Raw genomic sequence first — 23,313 nt, forward strand, 5'->3', positions numbered from 1 at the left:
ACTTTGCCTCGGCTGTTGGCCGCCGTTTCGTGGGACGTAAGCAGCGTGTTATTCGTCGCCGCCGCGCTTTGAGAGGGTGTAGCAAAGCTTTCCCCACCATCTGAAGGTAGGGTGCGCAGTCCACGGATTACGTAGCAGCCACCTAGCTTTCCCAGTGCCAACCTGTTTTCAATCGTAACCCAACCGTAGCTGATGAGCGTACGTTAGCGTCCACCTTGGGCTCGTGCCGCGCTTTGGGCGAAGATTCGACAATGTTTCGTCTTACGTGAATGTGAGATAGTTCACAAAGCGATTTTACGTTTCCGTTTTCCTACGGGACGATTTCCCGAGCATTTGGTCGCGCCTTTCATTTATTTTCATTTGAAGTGAACGAATGTAAACATATTGCGTCAGCTGAGCTGAGATTAAAAAAACGCCTCGTGAACACCAGCGAGCGTGTGAATTCTTTTATAAATCGTCGAGTGTGACATGTCTGGTAGAAACGATCGACTACCAAAAAGTTGGAAGTGATACGAACTAAAATAGTACACATTGTGGCAAGTTTGATTGGGATCTAGGACCTCGGCACGAAATGGAAACTAATTTGGTGCGCGTTCTTGAAGGACATTACCTGGACGAGCTGACGAGTGAGCTATGCGATTTTACTCTCGAAGAACAAAATGCCGCTACCGAGGCGCAAGGAGTAAAGCCTCTTGCGTCGTCCGACTACGTACCAGTAGTGGGCAAAACTGTCACGTACGTCGTTGCCTGCGTGATCGTGAACAATGACAACGAGGTGCTGATGATGCAGGAAGCGAAAGAATCCTGCGCCGGGAAATGGTACTTGCCCGCGGGGCGCATGGAACCAGGTGAAACCATCGTTGAAGCCGGCGTCAGGGAGGTGCTGGAGGAGACTGGTCTAAAGGTCGAAATCACCACGCTGCTGGCGGTTGAGACGGCGGGTGGTTCGTGGTTTCGTTTCGTCCTGACGGGAAACGTGATCGGGGGCGAATTGAAAACACCTTCCCAAGCGGACCAGGAATCTATCCAAGCCAAATGGTGTCAGAATTTGAACGAGTTGTCTCTCCGCGCCAACGATATTCTGCCGGTTGTGGAGCTGGCTCGCAACTACCGCAAACGCATGCCCAAGGATCCAAACTGGCATCGGGAAATTTTGCCGGCGCGGAAAGCCCACTACAAGAACTATCTGCGGGTGGTAGTGGCCATCAAGAATAAGAGCACAAACCAGGTTTACGTGCTGCTGAGCGAAAAAACGGCCTACCATTTCCCGACAGTTGAAATTCATCCTGGACGTAGCATCCACTCGACACTGAAGAAGTTCATGATTGAGCTGTTCGGTGCGGATCTGCCGCAACATAGGCCGCATGGAGTGTTAAGCGTGGAACATCATACCAGCGGGACGCAAGCGAATTCGACCGATGGACTTTGCCTTACGGTGCTAGTTATTTGCAGACCATCGATCGAGTCGGTTTCGCTTATAGGAAAATGCATCTGGCACGAGCTGAGTAAGGATCTCAGTGCCCGGTTGGCGATGGCAGTGGCTGGAAAAAATGCCACATTCCAACTACACGTAGTTCGATAGCTATTGCAGTTGTTTAAAGAGGCGCCAATACTTTTACGTTTCTGTACATTTATTTTACTAACTAAGAAAGTCTGTTTAAAAATGCGCAGGAATCTAGGCACCTCGAATAGAAAATATTATTTCTTCAGGTATCAGGTATTCGTTTTCATTGAATGAATGTAGATCAGTCGGACTATTGATATGCATTAGTTTCCCCGAAGAGCAAGTATTTAAACAATGTTCTACAATTCACACCAAACTCCACTCACGCTAACACTAGACACACAGGCGCGCTTGAATTAATTTTATACCGTTATTTAGGGTATAATTTTGGAACTATGAATTTGTTGAATAAATAAAAAAAACTTATCTTAAGATTCATACGAAACAGTACACTGGCACACACTAAAAATTTGATTTTCCGAAAGTAAATGGTAAAGTGATAAGTAATACACCAAACTACAATTGGGTGCAGTAATGGCATGAACATAGCAGTTATTGCAGAGCAATTTTTTTCCTAATATAAAATTTCAGATTGTAGCATCTTTTTTGCCGAGAAAATATCTTTTCGCCAGCAATTGGTTACCAATATGTTCAAACTGTCCCGTCAAAATTGATATTCGAATATCTGACATTGACTATTTTATAGCACTAGTACGCTGTGGTCGAAAAATGTCAGATGCATCGTTTTTGTTTCTTTCGGTCGGGTGTCAAAACGCACCGCACGAGCCAGCCTCGCAAACTGCACGAACTTTACGGCAAAGTGTATTGGCAGTTTGTGGTGTACATTTTAAAGGTTCTGCAAAACGACCTTCTTAATCTAAAGTAAATAAGTAAATATCACTTTCTGAGCCATCAATTTTCCTCTGCACACTCTTATGCAGGTGTTTCAAAAGTGTACTGTCAGTCGCGTTCCGTCTGATCGTTCTTTTAGTCACTTACACCGCCGCTAGCCTAGTAGCTATTGATAAGCAACAACAGTGAAAAGAAAAACGCGACAACGTTACACATTATCGGTTTGGCAAACTTTCTCCCAGTTGAGTACAGCGACAGGTACTGGTGCTTGCAATCGTGGAAGCAATCGTTCGAGAGGGCATGACACCGATTCATGAGGTTCAACCGACACACGCATGAGAAGGACGAATCGGATGTAAATGTGGTACAGGAAACGTAGGCAAACAACGCAGGGGTTAATCACATATAGCATCGCAAAACAATACCAAACATTGCGTATAGAATAGTGAAAAAATTAGCTGTGTGACCTCAAAAGTGCATTAGTTAGTTGTAAAAGAAGCAACAGAAAGGTGCACTCCGCCAGGGAAGGAAAGGAATAGTTCCTCAGCTTCGCCGCCATTCGAATCATTTCGGGCTAGTAATGAATGTGGAAACAGACAAATATCATCGAAGCTAGGCTCTCTCCCGTACGTTTACTAAAAACGAGACTCATATAGTGACATCTGCGATATCACCACTTAAGACGATTTGCGAGGAAGCACGATCTGCAACCCAGTTCCTGCTCAAATGATGCAAAAGGTAACACCAACTCAATCTAATTAAGTTACCGTTCAATGGGTAGCGTTTATTGCCCTTGTGATGTTTTATTGCCTAACGATACCTATGGAAATGATATTAATCGAACTCGCGTTTGTTACCACTCTGAATTAATTATATTTGTGACTTCTGTTTTATTTGCATTGCCTCATTTTTCGGCCACCGCAGCCAACATTTGAAGACAAATGGCCGTACATGCGGCCGGTGGTGCTGAGTTTGTTGAAGCAGGAACGCGTCACACCATCGGAATGGCAGGAACTGTTTTACGCAGTGCATCTCGTGTGTCTTTGGGACGACAAGGGCCCGCTAAAGATACACGAAAGTCTCCAACAGGACATTGTGGCTTACATCAAACAGGCACAGTGTCGCGTACTAGCACAACGGGAAGAGCAAGCTCTCCTGAAGGCCTACATCGTAGAGTGGCGTAAATTCTTCACGCAAAGCAACTATCTACCATTACCCTTTACAAAGCTGGAAAATTGTTTGCAAAGCAAGGGTAGCAGCTCCTCCTCAGTATCATCGTCCGGTGGCGGTGCGTCTTCCTCATCATCGGCGACGGGCGCCGGTACAAGCCATAACTCCTCGGCCTGCGCCTCCGGTAGCACAAGCAGTAGCAGTAATTCATCGAAAAAACCCAACCACGCCGAGGATTCCATCGTGCGGAAGTTGATGCTTGACTCATGGAACCAGAGCATATTCATGAACATCAAGCACCGGTTGCAGGAGTCCGCCATGAAGTTGGTACATGCGGAAAGGAACGGCGAAGCGTTTGATTCGCAACTGGTGATTGGGGTGCGCGAAAGCTACGTTAACCTGTGCTCGAACACGGAAGACAAACTGGAGATCTACAGGGAGAACTTTGAGGCCGCCTATCTACAGGCAACATCCGCCTTCTATCGGTTGAAGGCGAGCGAGCAGCTACAAACGAACGGAGTGAAGAGCTTCATGGAGTACGCAGACGCCAAGCTGCGCGAGGAGGAAGCACGAGGAGAGCGATACCTCGAGCCTGGTAGTATCACTGCGCTTGGCCAGTGCTGTGTAACGGTGCTGATAGGAGACCATCTGCCCACCTTGTTGGCGGAATGTGCTCCGCTGATCGAAGCACGTGAAACCCAACGTCTGCAGTTGATGTTTCGCCTACTGGATCGCGTTGCCGGTGGTGTTGATCCCATGTTGCGCGACCTGGAAAACCACATTGTCCAAGCCGGACTGGCCGACATGGTCGCGGCGGCCGATATTATTACGCAGGATTCGGAAAAGTACGTTGAGCGCCTTTTGAAATTGTTCCGTCGGTTCAGCGATTTGGTGAAGGAAGCGTTTAACGACGATCCGCGTTTCTTGACGGCGCGCGATAAGGCATTCAAGACGGTCGTGAATGACATAACGCTGTTCAAGCTGGAGTTGCCCACCTCAAACACTGCGATGGCGCGTGGCATTAAGACTTCCACGCCTGAATCGAAGTGTCCCGAGCTGCTAGCCAACTACTGTGATATGCTGCTACGGCGGACACCGTTCAGCAAGCGGCTGACCACCGAGGAGATTGAATCTCGCCTGAAGGACGTACTATTGGTGCTCAAGTATGTAAGCAATAAGGATGTCTTTATGCGGTATCACAAGGCACACCTCACCCGCAGGTAAGGCTATGGAGTAAAGCTGGTTGTAGGAGGGTGACAAAATTAGATGGAAAAAGACATTCATGATGTATTTTTTTTTCGGCAGACTTATTCTTGACTCTAGTGCGGACAGCGAAAAAGAGGAGGATATGGTAGAATGGTTACGAGAGGTCGGTATGCCTGCGGATTATGTGAATAAGTTGGCTAGAATGTTTCAGGATATTAAGGTAAGAAGGAAAATGCATGTTATTGTTACATAAGATGATAATTACTTATCTCTATTACCCCTTTGCTACAGGTTAGTGAAGATTTGAATACTCAATTTCGTTCGCAAACAACACGTCACGATGCGATAAATATTAAAATTCTCAATGCCGGTGCTTGGGCTCGAGGATCCGAGCGTGTCTCGGTGAGCTTACCACTAGAGCTGGAAGACTACATTCCGGAGGTGGAGGAATTCTACAAGAAAAAGCATTCTGGTCGCAAACTGCAGTGGTACCATCATATGAGCAACGGTACGATAACGTTTGCTAACAACACCGGCCGGTTCGATCTGGACGTGACCACATTCCAGATGGCGGTACTGTTTGCGTGGAATCAGCGTCCGAATGAAAGGGTTTCGTACGAAAACCTTCGCCTTGCAACGGAGCTGCCCGATCCGGAGCTACGACGGACACTCTGGTCCTTGGTAGCCTTTCCTAAATTAAAACGTCAGCTACTAGTGTACGAACCCACCATTGGCAACCCGAAGGATTTCACCGAAAACACCCTGTTCTGGGTGAATCAGGAATTTGCAATCATTAAAAACGGAAAACCACAACGACGGGGTAAGGTAAATCTAGTAGGCCGGCTGCAGCTGAGCACGGAACGGTCCCAGCAAGAGGATAATCAATCGATCGTGCAGTTGCGAATATTACGGACCCAGGAAGCGATCATAAAAATCATGAAAATGCGGAAACGACTCAGCAATGCCGCGCTCCAGGTTTGTGAACAGAATTGTCCTGAATGGCCATCAAAGCAAACGATAATCTTCTTTTTCTTCGTACATTTGCAGGCTGAACTAGTCGATATACTTAAAAACATGTTCCTGCCATCGAAGAAAATGATCAAGGAGCAGCTGGAATGGTTGATAGAGCATAAGTATATGCGAAGAGACGACGATGATATCAACACCTTCATCTACATGGCGTAAGAGAGGAATGTGATGCATTCGAGGGCAGCTTCCGGGATAGCATTAACAATTTCATTCAATGACTGAACATAAGGGTAGGCGTACGATATGAAGAAAACCTACATCTATACACAGGCATAAACAAAAGTATCTTCAACAGACCGAAATGGATAGGGAATAATCGCTACCATGCGCAAGATAGCAGCATTTTATTAGTGATTTAATTTGTTGTTGATTTATCTCTCACCACACATGTTCACCAACCTAAATACAGGTGAATAAATGGGGCATTGTGTTAGGCGGCGTGATCAGAGGCACGTGCCGAACAAATGGAAATAAAAACTAGAAATCGGGTTGTAATTTAAGCTGCACTTGTATTCCACATGCATCCCGAAATGTTTATCTATTTTTTATAGAACAAATTGCAGCCCAATTATTGGGTGCAATTACTACATTTAGGTGAGCGGTTAGAAGGACAAGAACTATTTCGTCCAATTTGCTACACATTTCGTATGCGTATGCGTAGAAGAGTTACATATGATCTCTATGTCATTGGCGTAAGGTACGAAAGATGTAATTTATTCACCAAAAAATTGCCTTATTCGTTACGAATTAAGAATATTACATGTACAGGTTAGAGCTTGTCTTGTACTTGAGTTCATAACGATCAGCACAAGGTATCTGCAATGCTTTTAAGAGACGTAGTATTGGCGCAGAGGACACCGAATCTAATATAACCGAATCCAAATAACAGCCATAAATGGCAGTCTCCTTGCTACGGAATTTACGATAGCTCGCTGCACCTGCAGAAACTCCAGTGATCACGTTGGGTGCTTCTAGCTGTCCAATGCCAGATATTGAAAGCAATGCATTTCCGTTAAGTGCTTTGATGAAACAAACTTTATCTTGCTCGGGCTCTGAGAGTCCCTTATACATGACAGCCGGCAGCAATGATATGGTTGTAAGGCCCTCTGCTGCATCCAACCAGCGGGATAACTTATTCGTTATTTTTCCGAACAGATTTGGCTCCAGTTCTTCCGATACGCAAAGTAATAATTTCTCCGCTGGAAGGTGAAATAAGTTAACCGTGCCTGACGAAAGCTGACACATGGGATTACATTTCCCGTTCAGTATTGCCGTTTGCACGAAACTGCTGACTTTCTGTCCTTCGATAATGACAAAGCGAAACGGATCTTGCAACGTTTTTTGAATTTCCAATTCCTCACTGGATTCCTCCTCACCGCCGTTGTACCAAATCCATTCCAATCTGAAAGAATAGTGGCAACATTAGAATTTTAATTAATCATGTATGATTAGTGGAACCACGTTTTGCATACGGGTCTAATAATAAATTATCATTTTCATCCTCTTCGTCATAATCATCCCAGAAGGCACGGGTCGATGGTTCCACAATTTCACCAAAATTCAAACTCATCTTCAGGAATTACAATAAGATGCACAGTGTTACACAAATAGTTTTGCCGCTGAGAATGACAAACAAAAAAGAGCAGCTTGACTGTTTTGACAAATGCAGTTGTCATAGATAAGCCTATACAAAAACACTGATTCAGTTTTCATATATATATATAGAGATTTAGAGCTATTAGAAATCTCAAATATTTACTTTAATGCAAATCAATTGAAAAACTGGCGGCAAAGTGAAATCTACAACAGATAGAAACCAGATCGATCTGTTTTTTTTTAACTCTGACGTTCTTGCGATTGAGAAGTATAAACATATTTCTGAAACAGATCTGCAAATGGCTCGAATTATACGACCTGAACAGGCAAAACAACTGCTCTTTTTGTTGGAACAGCCAGAAGAAGGTAAAAATCAGTTTTGAATTAGACGTGTTTTAACATTTTTTAATCGTACTCTTCAGTTTTAATAGAGTTCTGCAAGCTAGCAATAGAATACATTAACACCGGAATTAATGAAAAAAAATGTGCGGTCGCTGCAAGTAAGTATCGTTATTTAATAATGTACTACGTAATTCACAAAATTCTTTATTTATAGAGAAACTGTCAACTGTGTATGAAACAGTACGGGCTGCGTTGGAGGCATTGGTGGCTCTGCTAATTGATTGCACGAAGATGGCTTTATCGGAACGCGAATTCTATACGGGCATTCAGAATCTGGAAAACATTAACGAAAAACAGAGCGAAATATGATGGCAGTTTATACTAAGTAAGCGAAATTTGGTAGACAATATCATGAGGGCATCTTGTCAGGATGAGCTTTATTTCCGGGATTTGGAGTGGCGTATTGAAGGCCGTATAGCTTCCCGAAGCCAACGTTCTCAAGCGACCCCCGTCATTAAGATGAAGTTTCATCTTGATACCGAATGCGTGAGCGAATATCGTGAAAAACTTGATCCATTTGTAGCAGACATACCGTGCGATGAAATCCAAATGTCAAACCGTACTAGACGCGAAGTATTAGCGGAAACCGACCCAATTATGTTGCAGCACATGATTCAGGTACTCGAGCAAGCCTTACTGGAAGCACGCACTCGTCGCGTTAGAAATTTTGTTACACAAACTCAGAGCTAAGTAAAAAATGGTAAACCTATCATTCCTAATGATCTCTTTTATATCCTTGCTATTTTATTTGCATTTTTTCGTTTAACATTTGATCGTTTCCTCGTCGAAATACTTGTTATACTTCTTCCATTGGTAACGTCTCTTGGGGTCTTTCTTGCTATTTGCTGGGTTAAGATTGGACATGAGGCCAGCTTTTTGGGCCATAGTTACTAGGGCACCCATACGGCGCTGCTGCCGCTTACATAATCCTGTGATTCGTCGAGGCAACATACATCCGTCGGATCGTAGGTACTGACTCAAAATGAGCACATCGGTATGTTTAACGTCTAGCCCTAGTGTGCACTGAGGACAAAAACGCTCGCCTTTCTGTTTAGCTTCAGTCAGCTGCGCGACAACCGTATCTTGCCGCGGCGATGGAATATACTCTGCTTTGATCACAAGACTGCCATTTGTTGTAGCTTCCTTGACTATGCCAGAAAAAAAGTGTTTTAAAGCTGCATTTAACAGAGCTTAACCATGGTGCGCTTTAACTTACTTTCCTTGAGCTGATTAACTGATGATAATGAAAAGTTTCGAAGAATATTTGATGTAATTTTACTAAATGCTGTGTATTTCGACCACACCAGAGCCATGTTGATGTTTATTTGTTTTCATTTAAAACCCGATGTGTCAAGAATGTTGTTTAGCCGGTGTGTTTTTCAGGTTAAAAAATGGGTAACATTTGTAGCTATATAATTGTTGGTACACGTAAACAATAATTAAGTTTCAAGCAAACATTACATTTGCAATCAAACTGTTTGATGATATGTAAATTTCATTGTATAGAAACAAAATTATGCTATGGATTTTGGTTTATGCTCCGTATAATAGCTCATTTGGTTTTCAGCTGTCAAGTCTTGCACTTATCGCGGCTGGCCATGCTGACACAAACCTGGCGACTTAAATTTGCAGTACAAGTTTTACTGAATCAATCGTGGCGTTTTCATCGTAGCTTGGGTACATCGATTGTAAACCGTACAATAGAAGACTATTTCGGGAAAATGACAACCAATGTACCTGAACCGGCGAAGCGATTTAAGGAAGACGAAATAAGTGCTGTTGTGAAGATTGGGACACACGACGGTATATTTCATTGTGATGAAGTTTTGGCGTGCTTCATGCTACAACAACTACCTCGTTACGCGTCGGCTGAAATCATACGGACCCGGGATAGCAAAAAGCTGGACACATGCGATGTTGTCGTTGACGTAGGTTCCACTTTCGATCGTGATCGACATCGCTACGATCATCATCAAGGAACATTCAATGAAACTATGCGGTCACTCCGACCCGAGTTAAACATCAAACGGGACGTTCGACTAAGCTCAGCGGGGTTAGTGTATGCCTTTTTCGGCGAAGAAGTAATTCAGCATGTTTTAAAGAAGCAGCTAAACATAGAACCTGACAATGAATGTTTGCTGGCAGTGTATAAAAAAATTTATGATAAATTGATATGTGAAATAGATGGTATAGATAATGGTGTTCCCATGTTCGAGCAAGGAGAACCGAGGTACAACATATCCACCCATCTTAGTGCTCGAGTCGGTGCTTTTAATGCAGATTGGACGGACACAGCGCCTGCACCGGACAGTCTGGAACGTTTTGAAAAAGCAAAAGCTTATGTCGGACAGGAATTCATCAATACAGTAATATATTACGCGAAAAGTTGGTGGCCAGCACGGGATGTAGTTGCAAAAGCGTTAGCTAACCGGTTTGCTCTGCACGAATCGGGAGAAATCCTCGAGCTAGAATTGTTTTGTCCTTGGAAGGAGCATCTTTACCAACTTGAAGAGGAACAGGGCGTTGTTGGAAAAGCAAAATACGTTATATACTGCACTAGGGAGGATGAGTGGCGAATAATATGCGTACCGGTACAACCGGCAAGCTTTGTTTGTCGCAAATTCTTGGCCAAACCCTGGCGAGGTATACGAGATGAAGATCTTAGCATGGTTTGTGGTATTGCTGGCGCGAAGTTCGTCCACCAAAGTGGATTTATAGGAGGCAACAAAACGCATGACGGTGCTGTACAAATGGCTATAGAAAGTTTAGCTTCCTCGGAGGACTGAAAACGCTTCATTTATTGTACATTTATTCGAAAATAAAATGTCCACGCTGAACTTAGAATTATAGTCTATCATTGTATCTGAAGAAAACGTGCACTAATTGTTTGCTAATTTAGCATCTATTCATCATCGTCGTTTTCATCTGCAGTTTTTCGATTCCGGGGTTTCCATTCGCTTGGTTCATTTTCGTCCCTTGGCTCGTAGCTATGCAGGGGTAGCTTTTCAAGCCAATCGATCATCGAATTTGTATTCAGTTCAGATTCAACAATTGTTGTAGCTATATGCTGCTTGAAGAATTCTTGTATCGTCGTTTCCTCCTTTTCGAATTCCAATGTCTCATGACATCCATCCTCTCCATATCGTATATTATACTTATCGTAATGAATTCTGCTCAAAACCAAGCCTAGACCAGGTGCTGTTGGAATACCGTACCGTTCTGACCCGAAAGCCTTGGATATGATATCGCTTTCAGCAAGTCCGCGCACAATTGCCAGAGTTAGTCCAACCATTTTGCGAATTTGATGCAACATAAAACTTTGTCCTTTGATTTTGATTGTGGCAAACTCTGCAGTTGTACCCTCGGGAATAAAAGGAGCTTCACACTCAAACAACATGATGAAACGTTTCACGGACGGATCGTCAAAGATCTTACGGCTGGTAAAATTGTGAAAGTTGTTCGTGCCAACAAATAGTGAAAGCACATTATTCACCCGATTCAGCCTGTCTGCGGGTAGACGATAAGTGTGAATATTGGTTTTTTCCTCGTTTGGAGCGAAAGCAATAGTGGGCAGAGTGTAAGTGTATGTTCGCGCATCGCAATTAGTCTTTGAATTGAATCCTTTTGTGACACGTTTTACAGCAAAGACGCGTATGTCAGGCGGCAGTTCGGAATTCAACCCCTCGACGTCTAAGTTGTCCGCTGAAAATAACACCATCGCTATTAATAATTGTATTGTTACAAACAATATCATTTAGAAATATCTTACGAAGTTTGATCGAAACGACTTGCATAGAGGCCGACACTCCTTTATCTGTGCGGGCTGCTCGCTGAAATTGAATCTGCTGTGGTTGGCGAAATCCCTCATCATTGATCCAATTTTGCTTTAACATTGCACGAAGCAAATCTTCTTCTATTGTTTTAGTGCCAGGATTGCGCTGCATTCCAAAGTAGTTGACACCAGAGTAGCCGAGCAGAATAATGCTCTTGCGTCGTTTAACACGCGATGCAGGGTCGAAATTTTTCACAGCTTCGGGATCTTCTGGAGGGTCTTCCCATTTGCGCCTTTTAATAGCCCCGTTGTAACGCTGCTGTACCTCATGTTTGATCTTTCGAGACTCCATTCTTTTTTGAGCCTCTAATTTTTTATTCGTAAGCTTTGCGTCTACAGCAGCCGCTAGTTCGGTGATAAACCTTTGTCTTACGTTATCGTCAATAAACTGAAGTCTAGGACCGGAGCATAAATATCGTGCACGATTCCTACAGAACGGCGTTAAACGAAACAAACTTACGGAAACTACAGCGCAACGAAATACTTTCAACATTTAGCGAACTAATTTAAGCATTTAATACTACCGATTGTGCTGTTGATGCTTTTATTTACATTCCACATGTGGTAAACGACTGTGACATTTCGGGATCAGCGGCCCTATACTGTCGAGATCAGCGTGTACGGCTTGTCTGCTGCTCAGCCTTAGATATCCGTAAGGAACTAATATAGGTCTGTATAACATGTATCAAATACTATTTATGTCGCTATAGAAAGTAGCTTTGAGTAAAGAATTCGACAATTATTGGAATCATTAAAAAATGTGTCTGAGAAATTTATAACGGCTGAAAATTTGACAGCTTGAAGATTTAAATTAATTTGACATACAGCAGGTTTGTTATGATACTTCGAAGCCTCATATCTGCTCATAAAAAGTCATATATCTGTAATATATAACGGTAAACAATGTTCAAACAAAATGTTTTTTTCTAGTTTCCTATATTGAGAACGATGATTGAACAGTATTGAAATATACAGCAGAATCGTTCTATTCGCAATATCGTTCATTGTTAGTGTATTATTTCCTTGGCAGGGGCTGTGAGGAATTCAAGCAACTAAATGTGTTTGCTTCTGATTCAGTAGATAGTTAGGAGATTTCGGCAGTGCATACATATTTTTAAATATAGTAAAGCTCTGTTGAACGAACATACGTAGTCAGCAAATTGTGCAAACAGTTGTATTTGGTTTAAAATTGAGTGATATTCAAAGTAATGTATACGAAAGTTAACAAAGAAGAAAACAAAAAAAGCATCAATGAACTCGAAATACGTCGCTTGGAGGTTCGTTTTGTTTACGTTTCTATCGACATCTTTCGTTTTGCGCGAGCCGTACTATGACGCGCTGACTGTAATATTTCATAATGGACGCGTAAGAAATAAACACAAACCAATCGTTATGCGTTAGTAGTGTAAAAGTTCTCGATAATATATTGAAAAGGCAAACGAAGCGTAAGCAACCTGAAAGCCACACATTTTCGCGTTTCGCATCTGTCCGAACAAGGAAGGAAATCAAGCATACACCAAGAAGATCAAGAAGAAAAAGAAGCTTGCGCAGATCGCGGAGGCTGTGTGCGTGTTCGATTGCGTATACCTTCTTGAGTTTATAATTGACAGCTTTCTACGATCAGCAGAAAGAAAGAAAAAATAACCATCTATTGGAAATCATCCAAAGAAAATCGCCCTAAAGAGCAGCTTATCCGGTGCCGTAGTGTTGTGATTACCAATTTGTTCATCCTTCTACTGTATTATCGATACGTGCAATGGAATTCGCGCACGAATGCGGATATTGTGTGGCTCACAATGACGTTTGGTACTGGTTAAAAGGCACCATAGTGGCAAAGGAATGCAGACAGCGAAAGCAGTAATAGCGGCCCAGCAACATCATGAATAATATTGGGAATGTTGGCACTAGTGAAGTGCCATCTCTGCACTGTTTATCTCACGGAATGAATTTACCAAGTGTTTGTTGTTTTCACGTTAGCAATTTATGCAACCGTAGATAGTGTCGTGCATCATCTGAATTTGGCAATATAACAAGGAGGAGTTCGTCATTTCTCTCCCCGCAAATAAAGACAATTTCGTAGTGAACTACTCGCGTTCGGTGCATCCTCTTAGCCAGTTGACAGGTTGTCGTGATCAATTTAACAATAATGCACGGTGTAGGGGGTCCCGGTAGTGCAGGGGGCAGTGCCGCCCATCGTCGGCGCAAGAAACGGTCCAACTATGGGAACCGAACGGTTGAAGTTAACCGTGGATCGAATGGTTTTGGATTTACCATTTCCGGGCAGCAGCCGTGCATCCTTTCCTGCATCGTGGTCGGCTCTCCGGCTGATTTGGCCGGGCTTCGCGCGGGAGATTTTCTCATCTCAGTAAACGGGCTGAACGTGTCAAAGTTGCCCCACGAATCGGTCGTACAATTGATCGGTACAACGCACGGTACGATCCGGATGGCCATCGCGGAGAATTATTATTCCGACAGTTCGGATGAGGATATTCTGTTTCACGGTACCCAGCAACACCGAACTCGTCCAAAGTATCCCCATAAGGCGAAATTTTCTCGTGCCTCTGCAGGTGCCATGACCAGCGCCGCTGGTGTAAACGGGATTGGCTCAAATGGGGCCACCGAGCGTGTAGCCACTGTAGGTGCCGGAAGTCCTATAAAGTCATTGATTCTGAATGGCGACCACAGCCAGGAGGACCTTGCGGCAAACGAAACATCTCCCGCCGGTGCAACGGCGTATAACGTCATTCACAGTCCTAACGCTAGTAACAGCTGTGATATTTCGAATGTAAGTGCAATGGTGCGCTCTGTGCAGTTGGGATCCGTGAGCGATGATTCTCCGATGGTGCGCTCAACCGGCACGAGTCAAGGTCCTGGACAAGAAGGATTGCTTGAGTACCAGGCCATCGTAGGTTATCTCGGAACCATTGAGATGCCGAAGCAGATCGCAACCAGTTCCAAGCTACAAACGGTTCGCAGCTGCATCAGGAAAATGCGTCAGGAGAAGCGCAACCCAACAACGGTGTTGATGACGATACTACCCTCCTGTCTGAATCTAACCAACACGAGCAACAACTTGATCGCAAAGTATGCGTCTGCGCGACTCAGTTATGTTAGCAGCAGCAGCGAATGTGACAACAGATATTTCGGGCTGGTAACGTCGGCCATTTACGCCGATGGGCTCATGTGCGACAGTGCGGATGTTCTAAGTCACCCACGTAAGGACGTGGTGATCTCAAACAGTTGTCACGTATTCGTTATCGATGGAAAGCTGGTAGATCATGAGGTGCACTTGGAGAAAGCGGCCCTCTTCCGGATCGTCTGTACGAAAGATCCGATCACAAACCTCTGCTTGGAGTTTCCATCAAACTCGGAGTACGTGGTAAATTTGATTCGCAGCATGTACAGTCTAAAGTCCCCCCTCAAAGCCGATGCTGCCGGAGGCTATGGTAAGCCTCCGGTTGCAAGAAGCTTGAATTTGGACGGTGGAGGTGCACGAGGGTTTCCTCGCAATCGGTCCGATCCCCGTCTGAATCCACGTGCGGCTATGGATGTTGATGCCCACGACATATTAGCCGCTAATTCCCCACAGCCTAGCAACCATAGCGAAATTACGACCACCTCGAGTAATTCCGATTCTGGCATCGGATTCCACAACGATTGTCGTAACATTTCCGACCGTATACTGCTAGTCGATTTTCCAGGGATGCTCGGGCCGCAGCAACAGAGGCTGCTACAACAACAGCAGATTGCAAACGTTCGGGCACATTACCGTAAATCGCATCCGTTCCTGCGCCCGGCTGGGATAATCAATGAAATTCCCCCAAAGATGGATCCCATAAGAAACATTCGCAGTATGGGGGTAGCAGGATGCTCACCAGAGGGCGCTTTAGCGGGTCCTTCACGTGCCGGCTTGCAGATTGCGCACAGCAAGTCGAAATCAGCAGACTACAGTTTTCCTTCCGCCTCGTCGGAAGCCTTCATAGACAAGTTAACGGTACGTGCACGGCCTGATCCAAAGCCGTTCTCCTCCGATCGATCACCCTCGAAGGAAAACGCTTTGAACTGTTTGCAGGATGAACCCTTGGAGCGGTTAGCGAGTGTCGCACAAAACGAAGATGTAGATTTGGTCGTCTCCGATCGATGGACCTGTGGAAGAACACTAGACGAGCAAGGAAACATTGTGGAGGAACGTGCGATTGATGTCCCGCCGATGGAGGAGCTATTTTTGGATCTTGAGCGATATAACAAGGACAATGTGAAAAATAGTCTTCTTGCGGCACGTTCTTGCGACGACATGATCCTGTCGCTAGGAAAGGAAACTGATCGATCGCTAGGCGACGGTGGTGAAGCCGTCTGCGACCAAATTCTGCAGGACGAGGAAACTTTCGAGCGCCTGAAGGTGAAGTTATCGATCGACGATTTGACACTGATTTCATCAGAACCTTCTCGTGCGCTTAGCAGTGTCCAAGATGGAAGGACGAGTATTAACAACATCGCCAATCAGCACGTATTTCTGCAGCCACTGAAACCTGTGAAACGGTCTAAGAAAGCGTGCACGACGCACACGACAAAATCTGCCTCCGGGAAGCTTGCTGCGGTCCACGGGACTCTGGGGGTTGACGAAAATACGTTGTCTGCGCACGGACGCCACGGCGGAGATAAGCTAGCGGCCTATAAACTGAGCCCTAAAGTATTCGGCCTACCACGGCCCATATCGATTAGTTTCGAAAACATTTCAACCCTTTCCGTTTCCGGGTGCTCCGGGGTCGGGGGTGGTCGTGACAACGGCGGAGTCGATAAACATGCCATTCGTGACGCGTATTGCGATGCATCCGGTGATGGTGACATTGGCCGGATAGGTTCGGGTAAAAACTCTCAAATGGGCAATGGAACACCCGGCTCGGGCAGGAAAAGTAGAGCAACGAAGCGTCTAAGCGGAGGGTTTTCAGCCATTTGGGGTAGCCTGCAGGAGCTACGAAGTGGAAGTTTCGGTTCCCAAGGGATCAAGAGTGGTGGAGATGATCGCTTAAAGCAAGACCACAGTCGAATCACAACGTCGGAGACGCAAAGAAATAATGCAGTGGTGGTGGTGACCAAGAAGAAGGAGCGTGAACGATCACTGAGTGGACTAAAGATTTTGGAGGCGACGTACAGCGAACCCGATCTGCGATATGATGAGGTGAGTACCAGTTTGAGTAATTAACACTGAGAATTTGGGAACATTGATATTTTGTTAAGCAAATTTTGGTCTATCATCGTCTGATCCAACGCGTTAATTGTCGACAAGCACTCAGTGATTGTTTCGTTTGAATGTTACGTGTCAACTTATGCTTGTCTCCTATTGTTGGTAATTATTGACTCGTGGAGTTCACTTCCGTGAATGAGAGAAATTCCAGTTACGAGTCATACCGTCCGTCTCATAGAGTGGCGGTGCGTTGGTAAGTTAATAATAGACACGATACCCTCGCGATGCTTTCGACGTCACTTCTGTTGTGACAAATTAGACACATCAGTAAAGAGCCTTGTCTGGTGTGACTCGCACGATCGTTGTGGTTGTTGATGCTGTGTTCTCGTTGCATCTGGGGTGTTTGTACTTTTGAGTACGTCTTAACGTAATTCCAAAGGGTGAGGTGCTAAACGTATTCTTGAATGATGCATCGTTTGTTGGCGTGTTTGAATTGTTGAACGTAATTGATGTTCGCTAACACAATCAGTTGTGATATAGTAAAAACTTGTGGTAGTGTGAATTTTCAAACGAGATAGTTCTGCCATACCAGTTTCCATCGTGCACCCAATAGTGCCAGAAGTAGTTATTTCGGCGTGTGCTGGAATCATCGCCCTGTGCGCGCGTTGAACGGAACGAGAGGAAATTGAAATTGATTGAGTTAAAACTTTAATTGATGCCAATTGAGTGCTATTAACAGAAAAGGTCCTCCGTGCACCCGTGTGCCGCGACGCATAGGGAGACGACTTTGCGGCCAATGTTCTTCCGCTTTGCACGTTGATCTTGTTTGGTGATCTTTGCTCGGTACAATTATTGCCATGTGCCCAGTGGACTGCTCGTGACTTGTGGCCGGATTGTGTCGCGAATACGCAACTCGATTGCTTTCCTGTAGACGCCGCCACAATTAGTTGTTTGTGAGTGCCATGATTGTTCTTTGAAAGCATCAGAGGGACGGTCTTATGTTGTGCTAATTTTTGCATCAGCGATTTTTTTGCGAAAGGAATTCAAATAACGGGAGCAAACATTCCCTTACGCTTGGTGCATTGTAGTTTAGAATCGTTCATAAAGCGAACAGGAAAATGTTGAATAATTGATTGAACTATAGAGACTGTTATCGTTAGTTATTTGCCATGCATTAATTGGTGCTGTTCGCACATTTTTTGAATGAATACTGTTTTTCAATCGCACCGGATTCGCCTCAATGGCTCTGTAAAAAACATCCACTGAATTTCAAAAATAAACTCTTCAGTTTGTTGGAGCTACCTTTCGCTGTCTGAAAAAATTTTAAACGCCGGCTAAAGATGTTTTAGTCATTGACTGGTTGTGCTTTGGTCTTATCTGATAAGATGGTTCGATTCCCGTCACCAGACAAGCACACTGACGAATGACTAGAATGCGAACACATGGCTAGTACTCCAACACCATGAACACCCCGGTCAATATCGCACGTTATCTGATGAATGATTGAAATGATTTGTCATCAAGTCGCTGACGTTGGAAAGAAAGGTCTAGCGTACCACTGGCGCAAGCTCCCTCTTGTTCTTTCTTATCGCTTCCTCTCTCATCGGCTCGTGCAGGGTGGAAGGAACTTCTCAACCTGCGACAACTAATCACATCTTGGACGCGGTAGTGCACGGCAAGACTGATCGGTAGCGTTTGGAGTGAAACCTAGACTTTGTGAGACATGGTGCCATTTACTGTGCGAAAGTAATGTGTTGTAGTAGTACGACGAGTAGCCTCGGCATCGCCCGTTATCAATAGCAGTGAACAAAACAGAGAAAATTTCTCTGATAAAACAACGCTGAGTGATTTACTTACCCATTCTGTGCGTGCTGCCATCAATCCTGAATGCATACAGAGTCCAGCCTAGAGTTGCACCAGAAAAAACCGAATGGCGTAGTGCAAATGGTCCTGAGCGGGCTTGTTTGTGGCTACAACTCTGCCGAACATGTAACAACGGTGAGCATTTGTTGATGACGATGGGAGACAGCAGCATGCGTCACTTTCCGTGTTGATCGGAATGTTGTTTGCATCATTTGTCGACAGAAACGTTCGCCGTTACATGAGCAGTGAACCCCAGCTGTTGCTGTTGACGGAGGCATATTAGTCATTCTTAGTAACCTCTGGTAGTCTTGTCGTTATACGTTATTCTCGGAGGATTGATTCACACAAAGCTCATACAATCATTGTGGCAACTATTACCGAGTAAAAAATTGCATAAACCTATTTTTAATATCATAGGTCGTTGAATCAGCAGGGGTGTAATTGAAGTTTTTTGAATTCAAATTATCCCCATTTTGCTTTGCTTATTGCACACAGTAGTACTGCTGACCTATAAATTAATCTTATTTCGTTTGTTTTTTTTTCTTCCCCAGGTAAGTGCTCAAGATAACGAAGATGCGTTTCGGTCGACGTCAGGTTGCTGATATGATATTGACATGTTAAACAGTGCCTTTTTCCGTTTTAAAATTATCGTTCGAATTACACATGGTCGAAACGTCTGTCGAATACGTTTGCCAGTTGCGTTGGAAGCCCAACTATGAGAGTAAGTTTAAATATAATAACGATTGATGAGAATAGGAAGCGAAATAGAACTAAATTAATGCGCGCCTGCCTGCGTGCCTGCCACGCGCTGCATCAATTGAGGCCCATTTTCATTGTTAAATTGGGAATTCGTGCACAAGATGGGATGAAAAAAATGGTACCTGACAGAGGGGATCCTTCAACTGACCTCATACTGCTTCCCCATGGAACCTTCGGCTTTTGCCGTGATGGCTTTTGCTTGTTCTACCAACGTTTCTATCACCTGTTCTTTGATTCGGCCCTATTTACACGACGTTTCGTTGTATCCTGATCGACAGTGGGGACCGTGTTCGATGTTGTGGGTTTGTTTCGTTCGGGGTTTGCTCACGGTTTTCTGGGAGCCTTTTGTGGCAGAATTGCTGTACCCGGTTGGATTTCCCCTAACGCTAGGTAGGAAGGATGAAAGCACTAAGGACACAAGGACACGAAGTTAGCTTAGTCCTGTTCAATAGACCCTCTGGCTCATTATCATGCACTTAACATTCGTATTATTTGAGTTTGGTTTTAAGTCCATCAAGCTGCGACCTATCAACCTGTTGCATGCGTTTCGAGATATAATCTCTCAATTTTCTTTTTTTTATCGCGTTCTTTCTTAACCAACGTTTAGCAAGGCGAGGAGTTTAAGTTCAATTTAGTTAATTTTCATATGAATTACATTTCTTTTATCTGAATTGTATAACATTTTTATATAGTAAAATAGCAAACATATATGTATGATATCAGGAGTGAATTCATTTATCCCATTTTCCTTCCTTTTCTGACATATACGGAAAATTGTTCATGATATTAAGCTGCTTAAACCGTGCTATTTTTTTCCTTTTCTTGTTCGATTATACTCCTGGCTTTGGGTTCAGGTATAGCATGTCGTGTTAGGTTGGAAAGGGGTAAAAAAGAAAGAGATTTTCTACATTACCATTTACAGCCTGCCATGGCGCTAATCCTGAGACCTGCTAGTTGAGCGCAAACCGCAAACCGAACGAACTTCTATTCTAAATCCTTCCAAGACAACGTCAGTTGATTTTAGTCGTCTCTCTCTGTTTCCCTCCTGTAACCGCTGATGCATAAAAGTGCAAGTGCATGACCTCATATGAGAATGCCGGAAAGTAGCTTGCGGTCAGTGCAACGGCACCGACATAGTCAGTTATCCGCATTGAACCGTAGAACAGAGCAGAGGAAGCGCTTGACGTACGTTGAGGAACATCGAAGAAAAAAAACGAATTTAATAGTCGACGAAGGGAGAAATACACAACATAGTCGGCCATGGCAGTGACCATATGATCTGCAGGGAAGATTCCTCCTTCGTATGACGATCGTACCCCTCGAAATCAACTGCCAGCAGACGATGGTTTCGGTCGTTGATGTGCTTGAAGCCACATTTCATCCCGCCACAGGGAACCACCAAACGAAGAAGCCTTCGTACGCCCCTATTCGAATCGAGATTGGACCCCACGGCAGACGGCGATATCGTGCGTGTGTGTATGTTGGCAGGGGAGACCCTTGGCAACCCTTGTTCACGCATGCAGGGTTTTTGGCGGAATGGACTCATCGCCATGCCCTCATCGCACGTGCTCTTTCTCTTTTCGTCTCCTGCGTCTACCGTATTGCCAGTGAACTCTCACTGCCGGGTGCAATCGTAAGCATGCTTCTTTGTCTCAGCTGTGCGATGCGTCCGTGTCCGCGAGGATGCCACAGCTGGCTGGGTACGAAGAAAGGCCGTGCCGGGCAATCCATATGTGGGGTTTCGATTATTTTACACCGTCTCTTCCGCACACGCACCGGCGAGGTTGCCGGCAGTCTCCGGTGGAAGTTGTGAGTCAGTTTACCTTCGGTACTTCGGTGAGCATCAATTCATCGCGAGTACTCTGCACCGGGACGAGTTGTCAAGCGCGGGCAAGTGCAAGTTGTTTATGGTGTCCGTTAGGATTTATCGTAACATACTTCTATGGCAGTGCGGAGTCACACGTAGAATCGAAGTGTATCAAGTAAAGTGGCACACAGCAATAAAGCGGTACGGTTTGAAAAGGTGTACTCGCATTGGGGAAAATCAATCCACCCTCAATTCAGCATTGCAACTACTGATAGCGCATTTGGTGAGCGTGATTTATGTGATCCGTGGCGAAAACATCCGGTTCATTGGAATAATCGAGCGCCAGACACTTTCCCCGAAGTGATGTTTAAATGCATTCGAATGCGTGGTTTATGTGATGAATATGGGATGCATTTTGTTTGTGCATTCTGTGCTACTTAAATTGCACTGACCAGAGAAGAAAGATGTTAACTTTGTCCAAATTAAAAAGAACAAAAATTAATTATTTGCATTTCGTTTATCAGTGAAACCGTCGAGGCTTATTTTGACGATCGTGTGTGTTTGATGGCGATGTTGACGCTTGTGGATTTTCTTTTCCTCCACACGTACGCTGAACGTTGTTAATGTCTGGCCAGCAATGGACGGAAAGACCATCAAATTCCAAATTTACCATTTGTATACGACGTGATTGTGATTCATCGGCGCAAGGTGCGAACCATCGTTTCGTGCTTACTTAAAATATAAAAAAAGATCCGGTACATACCGGAAGGAATGGCGCCTGATAGGAATGTGTCAGTGACGTGTTGCGATGTTTTAAAAGCTATTTATGTGCGTTACGAAAGAAGAGTGATGGCGGAAGAACGATATGGAAGGGGTTTTCCAAAATTGATATATTTTCACAACTGTCCAACCCGTGGGCCCAGATATAGATCAATCAGTGACGTCGGTTGTATCGAGCTGTTGTTATTCTTTAGTGACGTATATGCGCTGATGTAGCTTGTCTGAGATTCGTTTGCTGGTCTGGTGGATTCTATTAATAGCAAACGTTATTTGTCGATGGAATAAAAGGCCAAAGACCACCCGCGGATTATGCTGTACCGAACGATGCAGTCTGTGCGAAAAGTAAGAGCAACACAGTGGTGTGTTTTTATTTTGAACCGGAGATTGAGTCGTCCCGGCTTAAAGGTGGCCAGGGATGATATCACCTGTTCGGTTGTGTACAACCCGTTAAGATGTTTACAATCACCCGCTGGAAGGTCCGCCCAAACGAGCTCCATTAGAGGTGGGTCTGTTTACGCGAGGCGGATTTAGCGTATGTTTTGTTGATGCAGGAAATCCGGTTGATTGAATGCTCGGTTGCGGTTGAGAGGTGGTTCTGAAATGTTGTTTCGTGGGTTGTTGAAAATGCACACCTCGTAAAAAAACGTTATCTTGCGCTGAAAATGCTCGTGACAAAGGTATGCTGCGTCACGTTTACTCTCGCTACTGGCAACTGTTAATTCCGAGGCGTGATAGCGACAGTGAATAATGTTTCGATAATTTCTACATGCGTCTTATGGCTTAATGCATCCACACGTGCTCTCTTTGCGGAAGTAGTTTGCCCGAACATGCGTGACCACCCCCCAAAAAACATCTTTCTCTGAACACCCACTCTGTCTCCTGCATCTCGCACACCCCTTTCCTATCGCCCAACGTAAGGTAATCTCCGCGTACGCGCAATCGATAATGATTGATAATTAAGCCGCGTGCTGCTGTGATGCGCTCGTGTCATGGCTCCTCCGGTGTGGTGTTGATGTTGTTGCGCGCCTCACATGGCTCACAAGCGCCTGCGCAACGCATTCGATCGCGCGAAACCCATGTGCACTCGCAGCACTCTCTCTCGCTCTCTCTCTCTCTCTCTCTCTCTCTCTCGCTCATCTTCCAGCGCTTCCTACTGCACACAAATACTCCACCCGCCACATTTGCCTCGTGCAAGGGAGAGGGGATGGCCGTAGCCAAGAATTATGGGCGTGCGTGGGGAAGATTCACTTCACCGATGCGCACGGAATACGATCGGTTGCACATTTCCCACAGCTGCCGCGGTTGGTTCGTCGTGGTGAAACCTGTCC

The 23,313-nt window shown here is 44.7% G+C and overlaps 7 protein-coding genes across 7 annotated transcripts in view; 4 read left to right on the plus strand and 3 right to left on the minus strand.

Annotated features, from left to right (window-relative positions):
- The first annotated feature begins 434 nt into the window (after nucleotides 1–434).
- Nucleotides 435–1,936, plus strand: LOC128732276 (8-oxo-dGDP phosphatase NUDT18). Its single transcript, XM_053825457.1, has one exon. The coding sequence runs from the start codon at nucleotides 572–574 to the stop codon at nucleotides 1,580–1,582; it is 1,011 nt and encodes a 336-aa protein (XP_053681432.1). The 5' UTR covers nucleotides 435–571; the 3' UTR covers nucleotides 1,583–1,936.
- A 1,353-nt stretch (nucleotides 1,937–3,289) lies between these two features.
- Nucleotides 3,290–6,192, plus strand: LOC128731878 (cullin-5). Its single transcript, XM_053825030.1, has 5 exons — nucleotides 3,290–3,633; nucleotides 3,727–4,746; nucleotides 4,832–4,952; nucleotides 5,024–5,707; nucleotides 5,780–6,192. The coding sequence occupies exons 1-5, from the start codon at nucleotides 3,308–3,310 to the stop codon at nucleotides 5,915–5,917; spliced, it is 2,289 nt and encodes a 762-aa protein (XP_053681005.1). The 5' UTR covers nucleotides 3,290–3,307; the 3' UTR covers nucleotides 5,918–6,192.
- Nucleotides 6,193–6,517: 325 nt separating this feature from the next.
- On the minus strand, nucleotides 6,518–7,331 carry LOC128720185 (uncharacterized). The gene is made up of 2 exons (XM_053813839.1): nucleotides 7,234–7,331; nucleotides 6,518–7,163 (listed from the first exon to the last, which is right to left on the minus strand). Exons 1-2 carry the CDS (start codon nucleotides 7,329–7,331, stop codon nucleotides 6,518–6,520), a joined length of 744 nt encoding a protein of 247 aa, XP_053669814.1.
- Nucleotides 7,332–8,484: 1,153 nt separating this feature from the next.
- LOC128732144 (30S ribosomal protein S18) lies at nucleotides 8,485–9,072 on the minus strand. Its single transcript, XM_053825313.1, has 2 exons — nucleotides 8,976–9,072; nucleotides 8,485–8,907 (listed from the first exon to the last, which is right to left on the minus strand). The coding sequence occupies exons 1-2, from the start codon at nucleotides 9,070–9,072 to the stop codon at nucleotides 8,522–8,524; spliced, it is 483 nt and encodes a 160-aa protein (XP_053681288.1). The 3' UTR covers nucleotides 8,485–8,521.
- A 339-nt stretch (nucleotides 9,073–9,411) lies between these two features.
- On the plus strand, nucleotides 9,412–10,685 carry LOC128730798 (MYG1 exonuclease). The gene has a single exon (XM_053823878.1). The coding sequence runs from the start codon at nucleotides 9,481–9,483 to the stop codon at nucleotides 10,543–10,545; it is 1,065 nt and encodes a 354-aa protein (XP_053679853.1). The 5' UTR covers nucleotides 9,412–9,480; the 3' UTR covers nucleotides 10,546–10,685.
- LOC128721437 (pseudouridylate synthase 1 homolog) lies at nucleotides 10,662–12,172 on the minus strand. The gene is made up of 3 exons (XM_053815192.1): nucleotides 12,144–12,172; nucleotides 11,529–12,019; nucleotides 10,662–11,461 (listed from the first exon to the last, which is right to left on the minus strand). The coding sequence occupies exons 1-3, from the start codon at nucleotides 12,170–12,172 to the stop codon at nucleotides 10,662–10,664; spliced, it is 1,320 nt and encodes a 439-aa protein (XP_053671167.1).
- Nucleotides 12,173–13,737: 1,565 nt separating this feature from the next.
- LOC128721439 (uncharacterized) overlaps nucleotides 13,738–23,313 on the plus strand; it is a 36,949-nt gene continuing 27,373 nt past the window's right edge. Inside the window, exon 1 of the mRNA XM_053815195.1 lies at nucleotides 13,738–16,770. Coding sequence (XP_053671170.1) covers nucleotides 13,738–16,770 — 3,033 coding nt within the window. The remainder of the gene's footprint in view (nucleotides 16,771–23,313) is intronic.

The sequence above is a fragment of the Anopheles nili genome, chromosome 2 (assembly GCF_943737925.1).
Source record: "Anopheles nili chromosome 2, idAnoNiliSN_F5_01, whole genome shotgun sequence".
Lineage (NCBI taxonomy): Eukaryota > Metazoa > Arthropoda > Insecta > Diptera > Culicidae > Anopheles > Anopheles nili.

Bases quoted from the DNA above. Each gene is read 5' to 3' on its own strand.
- LOC128732276 (XM_053825457.1), top strand. From the start codon at position 572: ATGGAAACTAATTTGGTGCGCGTTCTTGAAGGACATTACCTGGACGAG.
- LOC128731878 (XM_053825030.1), top strand. From the start codon at position 3,308: ATGCGGCCGGTGGTGCTGAGTTTGTTGAAGCAGGAACGCGTCACACCA. The intron at 4,953-5,023 runs GTAAGAAGGAAA...CCTTTGCTACAG, and splicing joins GAATGTTTCAGGATATTAAG to GTTAGTGAAGATTTGAATAC. The intron at 5,708-5,779 runs GTTTGTGAACAG...GTACATTTGCAG, and splicing joins TCAGCAATGCCGCGCTCCAG to GCTGAACTAGTCGATATACT.
- LOC128720185 (XM_053813839.1), bottom strand. From the start codon at position 7,331: ATGAGTTTGAATTTTGGTGAAATTGTGGAACCATCGACCCGTGCCTTC. The intron at 7,164-7,233 runs GTATGCAAAACG...CTATTCTTTCAG, and splicing joins GATAATTTATTATTAGACCC to ATTGGAATGGATTTGGTACA.
- LOC128732144 (XM_053825313.1), bottom strand. From the start codon at position 9,072: ATGGCTCTGGTGTGGTCGAAATACACAGCATTTAGTAAAATTACATCA. The intron at 8,908-8,975 runs GTAAGTTAAAGC...TTTCTGGCATAG, and splicing joins AGTTAATCAGCTCAAGGAAA to TCAAGGAAGCTACAACAAAT.
- LOC128730798 (XM_053823878.1), top strand. From the start codon at position 9,481: ATGACAACCAATGTACCTGAACCGGCGAAGCGATTTAAGGAAGACGAA.
- LOC128721437 (XM_053815192.1), bottom strand. From the start codon at position 12,172: ATGTCACAGTCGTTTACCACATGTGGAAT. The intron at 12,020-12,143 runs GTAAATAAAAGC...GCCGTTCTGTAG, and splicing joins TCGTTTACCACATGTGGAAT to GAATCGTGCACGATATTTAT. The intron at 11,462-11,528 runs GTAAGATATTTC...TGTTATTTTCAG, and splicing joins AGTCGTTTCGATCAAACTTC to CGGACAACTTAGACGTCGAG.